This window comes from Nematolebias whitei, chromosome 15 (assembly GCF_014905685.2).
Source record: "Nematolebias whitei isolate Nwh7 chromosome 15, NemWhi1, whole genome shotgun sequence".
Taxonomy (NCBI): Eukaryota; Metazoa; Chordata; class Actinopteri; order Cyprinodontiformes; family Rivulidae; genus Nematolebias; species Nematolebias whitei.
The window spans coordinates 45,544,184-45,550,828 of record NC_056512.1 but is presented as its reverse complement, the minus strand read 5'-3'; the positions used below and the strand labels follow the sequence as shown (position 1 = coordinate 45,550,828).

Here is a 6,645-nt window from a genome sequence, read left to right as displayed (position 1 = left end):
ATTAGACTCTGCTCCGTCATCAACACATCAGATTAGACTCTGCTCCGAGTGAAGTCGCTGACCGGCTGTAGGCGTCTGACGCTCTCAGGGAAGTTGCCCATGAAAGTCAGAGTGTGTATCCTCTGGGTCAGGCGAGGAATCTTCCCAAAGCGTAGAATGAATCTGTCCTCGCCCGTCAGGTCCTCCAGGGGACGGCCATCTTTCTCGTAGTTGACTAGAAGTTTCATCTCGAAGTCCGATGGTATGAAATGTTCAATCAGTTCCAGGAAGTCTATGGACAGAGCCTGCTGGTCGTATCTAAGCAGAAGAGAAACAGTGTTTGTATGAGTGGAGTTACAGGACGATACTGAACCATCAGTGAGAGGCACGTACGTCTCTATAGCGGTGCAGATTGTGGAGGGGTTCATCCCCCCCTTGCGCAGAGTAATTGCCAGATTCTTGGCTTTGTTTGCATCTATTAGTGACGTCTTCCTTGGCGTCTTTTGGGTTTTGATCTTAATCTTGGACAGATCTGCTGGAGTTCCCTGGGCTCTAGTCTTGAACTGCTCCTCAAACACGTCCATGTTCAACTCCTGGTCGAGGCCGAATGTGAGACAGAGACACAAAAAACGAGAAAACGAGTAACTTTGATTTCAAAAGTCACTTCAGAACCAAATTTGTTTTGGGCTTCGTGTGATCTCACCCCTAAGATCTGATCATCGTCAAGCTCGTTGAAGACGGTGCCTGAGACTTGGTTCGGTTTCAGAGCCTGCCAGTTCAACAAAGGCATCTTGTACCTGGTCTGAATGGGTTTCTTATTCTTAAACCCTGAGGAAACACCAGAACGGTCAATCATGAATCTCCATTTCTACCTTAACTTACAAGTTTGTTCTCACCAGATTGAGTGTCTGGCACTCCAGGAGGCGGTGGGGGTCCACCCCCAGGTGGGGGAGGTGGCGGTGGGGGTCCACCCCCAGGTGGGGGAGGTGGCGGTGGGGGTCCACCACCAGGTGGGGGAGGAGGAGGTGGTGGACCAACTCCAGGTGGGGGAGGAGGAGGTGGTGGTGGACCAACTCCAGGAAGTGGAGGAGGAGGTGGTGGACCAGCACAAGTAGGTGGAGGAGGAGGAGGTGGTGGACCAGCTCCAGGAGGTGGAGGAGCAGGAGGTGCAGCAATCATAACATCTCCTGATTGTGGAGGAGGGGGAGGGGGAGGAGGTCCACCAGGAGCAGCAGGTGGAGGAGGTGATGAGGAGAGGGTTGATGCAGGAGATCTTGTTTGGACAGTTGAAGGTGGGCTTTGGATGTATTCAACAACCCTGACGGGCACCACCTGGATGTCCAGACCTCCGGAGGCGTTGCGTCCCACTTGGATGAGCCCCTTGTCCTGCAGCTCCTGGATCTTCTGCTCCAGCTCAGAGGAGGACTGACTGATGGAGGCGCTCAGTTGCTCCCTGTCCTTCTCCCTCTCCCTGTCCAGCTCGCGCTCCCGCTCTCTCTGCTGCAAAGAGCTAACCTGGGAGCACGACTCGCGCAGGCTTTCCTGTGACGCACAGAGACAGACCCATGAGCAAGACTCGTCCCTCAAAGAGCTTCTTCTGTATATCCAGGTCGTGGTCTGAAGCTTCTCTCTAACTGGAGTTCTGAATAGAATTTAAAATCTAACATACAAATCGCTCAACAACCTAGCTCCATCTTTTATTATACATCGTACTCTTCCATATTTTCCAACCAGAGCACTTTGCTCTCAGACTGCAGGTTTATTTGTGGTTCCTAGAGTTTCAGAATGCAGAATGGGAGCTTTCAGTTATCAGGTTCCTCTCACGTGGAACCAACTTCCAGTTTCTGCCTGCGCGGCTGACACCCTGTCTGTTTTTAAGAGTAGCCTTATGATTTTTATTTTTATTTTTTTATGAATCCTAGAGTTGTTTTTGTTTGATTCTGGAAGGACAGTCGGGAATCAGAAACTGCCACAGTCCATTAAAAATCAACCGCTTGTCTATAAAAGTAATTTCCACTGTGCTGCACGTCACAGTTTACTGAACTGGATTGAACGTTTTACCTTTAAAGTCTCACTCAAACATTAAAAAAATCCTAAAAACTCACGAGTTAATAAAAGCTGAACGTATCAGAATAATAAGCACAAAAATAAAATAAATAATTCTCCTGGCCTTAAAATGACTTTCAGTCACTGAGGATCTAAGAAAACAGTCACCTGACCCACTTCACATCTCTGCCTAAAAACAGATGACTCTTCTGTCTGCTACATTAATGCAGAGGTTCCTAACCCAGGTCCCTGAGGAACACCACCCTGCGTGTTTAGCTGTTTCCCTGCTTCAACACACCTGATTCAATGATTTAATTACTTCCTCAAGTTCTGCCAAAGACTGTTAATCACCAAATCATTCAAACCAAGTGCGTCGAAGCAGGGAAACAGCTAAAACATGCCTGATGGTGTTCCTCAGGGACCAGCATTGGGAACCACCGCAATTGTATCGAGGTAATTCCAACACATTTTAACCAAAGAAAAAAGGCTAAATTATGTGAGGTTGCTTCTATTTTTCTGTAATTTACAGTCATTTTAAAATACTAACTTTTATGCCAACTTGAGGACGAGTCACATCTTGCAACTTTATATTTGCCGTCATTTGAAGGACTGACTTGGCTGGATCTTTTGGCTTTATTAGCTAAAGTTTAGCTGTTAGCTTTTTTTATTTTTTTTTATCCATTCTTCAGTTTGCATGCAAATAACTGTCCAGCCTCATCATGTACAGTAAGTAGCCAGAATTGGTTCCTACAATATTTTACAAAGGACCTATATAAGCTGTCTGACCATGAAGGTCAAAGGTGAAATAACTGATTTAGGAAAATTATTTGGAATTTTAAAAGATTGCAAGTTCAAATTTATCCTGATGTGGACATGAATGTGGTTCAGACTTTTATAAAAGCTTATTTTATAGTGACTGACAAAAATATAAAACCAATAAAATCACAGTAGTGATTATATTTCATCCGTACGGAGGTTTTTATGTAAACATTTGGGGCCGCCCACTCAGTAGCTTAATTGCTTATAATGAATATTTGTGTTTGTTGTTGCCACAGAACCACTGAGAAAATTTATACATTTATAAAATAAGTACAAAACCTCTCCCTTTATATGATAAAAAATAAGTTTTTTTTTCTGCACTCGCTCAAGGCGGACGCCTTTTCCTCTCCCTCCCCAGTTCTCCTCTTCCTCCTGCTTTTTTGCTGTCTGTGTCTCGGAGCTCCTGTTACGCATCTTCCGAATGAAAAATACTGTTATGGATCTGGTGAGCTGGACTTTCAACGCAATCGACAAAATATTTTTGGTTCATGCTACGAGAACTCAAAATCAGCTGATTTACGAGCTAAAACGTAAGATGGAAGCGATTTGTGAGAATGGCAGGCTTCTAGGACTCGCCAGCATGTTGGAGTCAACTTTGAAGGAGGCTCATAGCACGGATCAGTGGAATGCCCATGAATCTGGCCATTTTGGATCTGGAAAGTTCCAGCAGGACTCAAAGCTGACAAGAAAAAAACAGTCTGCCTGAAAAAATCAACAGTTGTGGCTTGTCTGAGTCTGACTCCCCCGTTGGGCCTCAAAAGCAGACCGACTATCAAATTTCTCCTGGGACATGGATAAACTAAGGAAATAGCTTGATCTATCGCAACCCCCACCCCCCGAGAACTTTTGTGCAGACTTATCAGCACTACCAGCTGAACAACATCTTATCAGAACTGTGGCCCACCTGGAAGTGCTTCATGGACAAATCTCAACGTCTTCACGTCAAATGAAAACGTGATGTGTTTATAAATGTGCTGCTGGGAGAGGCTTTCGATGTCTCAAATCGTGTCCTGATAGGACAAGATGTGAAGAGATCTTTTTTGTAATACCACTACCCATCCTCATGGCCTTTTACCTTTTTCTATCTAAAAAAGTTTTCTGATAAAGAACAAGACGCCGCGCTCTTGTAGCAGCAGCCACGTGCACTCCGCCCATCTTTCAGACGACTGTATGAACATAATCTCACTGTATCGGTACAATGATAATAAAGATCATTCTGATTCCGAACAGTTTCAGCTTTCTATTAAATTAAATTAATCAAACTCTTTTTTGTTTTGTTTTACTTCTTTTAAAACAAGTCATGGTGATGATCACGCTCGTTTTTCGCCTGAAGCTCGTGCATGCGCTGCAGCATCCTTACTTTGAGCAGCTCGGTCTCCTTGGTAGCTTGCATGAGCTGCGTCTCCAGCTCAGATATCCTCTCTGTGGTCTGACTCTCCATCTCCTGAAGCCGAGCACTCAGCTGCAACACACACGAGCAAAACGCCTTTACCTACATTTGTTCCGCACAGCACAAATCCTTTATTTAATTCAAGGAGTCTTATTATCATGTCACTTCCTACCTGCAAGTTGGCATCCTGTAGGTCTTCCAAATGCTCCAGCACCCCTCCCCTGTGTTCAGCATCCTCCAGCAGAGCTCCTACATCCAACACGTTGTCCAGGTAGGCCTGGATCTGGACCTGCAGCTTCTCACTCTCTGTTTGTTTCAGACTCTAATGAACAAAAAAGATAATCACCTAATCATAAAATCTATAGCATTTTTGAACTCCTACGAGAATTATTTGACTCTTACAAAGCTAATCACTAACTAGTTCCACCACGCTTACCTCCAAATACTTGTCCAGACCCAGATGAGTGAACTCGTACTGAAGATGCACCCGGAAGTTCATGTTCTCCACTGAATGAACCACGATGTTTATGAACTGCATGCAGGCCACCTGCAGACAAACCGGACCGGTACATCAAGTATCCAGTCTGTGAGTTCTTCTGCCGCACACCCTGTGGTGAAGATGGCAAATGTGAGCTCGTACCATAAAGTCAATGTTGTTGTCATCGTTGAGGAAGTACTCCATCAGCTTCTCAAAGCGGTTCTTTTCTTTGCTCACCTGTCGGACAATAAAAACGTGTTGGAGTGTGCGTTTAAGCAGCTGCCAAAAATACATGCACATTTTTAACTTAAAGCTATTGAATTTATTGTCCCACTTCCATAGCAAAACACTTGACTCACTCATGTATGACCGATAAGTGTGTTAAAAATATGATTACGGCACGTGAGAGGGTGCACTGTGTCACTCACAAGATGAGTGGTGAAAGAGGGGAAGTCTGCAGGAATTACTAAACAACAGAAATCCACACGAGGCTGCTGCAATAGAAACATTCACCTCCTTGAAGTTGTCAAAAGCAGAAAGAATGATGTCGTGTCCTCCTCGGACGAGACACACGGCGGCCAACAGCTCCAACACGAGAGCTTTGGTCCTGCCACGGTAGAAGATGTGGATGATGTTAGATGTGGATAAGAACGGTTTTTGTTTCTCACACACAAACGCACTCACCTGGGATTCCTGCTGTTGAGGCTGAGGGTGATCTCGTTCACACAGCGCGGGTGAGTCATCACCAAGTTAAAACCAGACTGAAAGCAAAACAAGATTCAAACAAGACAATGGGTGGAATCAAATCTATAAAGACATTATTTATATCCAGTCACATAAATCACATTTATTCCAAGGAAAACGCAGGGATTTGATCCACTTGAGGGCAGATTTACTTGCTCTGGCAACATTTTTGTAATGACAGACTGAAAATGCTCCACCTGGTAGTTCATGATGGCTCTCAAGCACATGATGCACACATGGACATCATCCCTCTGCTGGGATAAATGGGACTTCTTGTGCATTTTATGTGACAGCGTGGCGCTTATTCTGTAAAGTAAAATGAAAAAATTAAATGCATGCAGCTTAGTCACATGTAACAGTGATTTTTGGGGCTGTTCTGGACCAAAGGGCGTCTATTTGTGACAGTAGGAATCATCAGTTGAAAAACAATACAACAGAATATACAACAAACTCTAATAATTAAAGACAAGTGCAACATATTTGTCCTATTCTTCAGTTTTAACCTTGAAGAGCATGCCCTCCATCACAGTGACATGATGATCAGACCTCTTTGTTTACTTGGTGCGTGCTCATGTTTTGTGTCCAAAATAACATCATTCAATAAATATACTAACGTTGATACCATTCAGACCTACATGTAAGTATGACAATACTTCATTTTTATTAAATAAAAACATGCTAACCTCTTGTTTCTAATCCCACTATTTAAACATGGTAATTTAAATCCATGTTTTGGTATCTGAACATTATGTCCATGATATGTTAATCTAATCCCTACTTTTGCCGTATTTTTTAACTAGAATTATTCCTCTATAACTCGTTTTGTGACTTGTTCACATGTAAAATCATTTTATAATATTGAATAAATAATAGATCAGTTAAACTGGTTCTGAAAATACAACATGGCAACGTCCCAAAAAAATAAATATTCTGGCTATTTATAGTTTATACTCTTAAGTAAAAGATTCTTCTATTCTTCAGCTAGCTTGATAAAACCAAAAGTGACAAGAAAAAACAGCTAAAACTAATTTCAAATTATTGTGTTTATGATTACCAGTGCTTACTTCTTACTGTAGCTATAAAATGAGACAGAAAGCTAAGACAGATATTTATCTAGTTACTAAATGCATACTGATCAGGTTTACACACACATATATATATATATATATATATATATATATATATATAT

The 6,645-nt window shown here is 42.8% G+C and overlaps 1 protein-coding gene across 1 annotated transcript in view; it reads right to left on the bottom strand.

Annotated features, from left to right (window-relative positions):
* The window catches only part of fmnl1a (formin-like 1a), a 17,215-nt gene that overhangs the window by 2,466 nt on the left and 8,104 nt on the right, over positions 1–6,645 (bottom strand). Inside the window, exons 8-18 of the mRNA XM_037688765.1 lie at positions 5,654–5,762; positions 5,397–5,473; positions 5,226–5,319; positions 4,875–4,949; positions 4,671–4,781; positions 4,407–4,556; positions 4,205–4,306; positions 876–1,521; positions 683–807; positions 373–572; positions 63–297 (exon numbers count right to left, since the gene is read on the bottom strand). Coding sequence (XP_037544693.1) covers positions 63–297; positions 373–572; positions 683–807; positions 876–1,521; positions 4,205–4,306; positions 4,407–4,556; positions 4,671–4,781; positions 4,875–4,949; positions 5,226–5,319; positions 5,397–5,473; positions 5,654–5,762 — 1,924 coding nt within the window. The remainder of the gene's footprint in view (positions 1–62; positions 298–372; positions 573–682; positions 808–875; positions 1,522–4,204; positions 4,307–4,406; positions 4,557–4,670; positions 4,782–4,874; positions 4,950–5,225; positions 5,320–5,396; positions 5,474–5,653; positions 5,763–6,645) is intronic.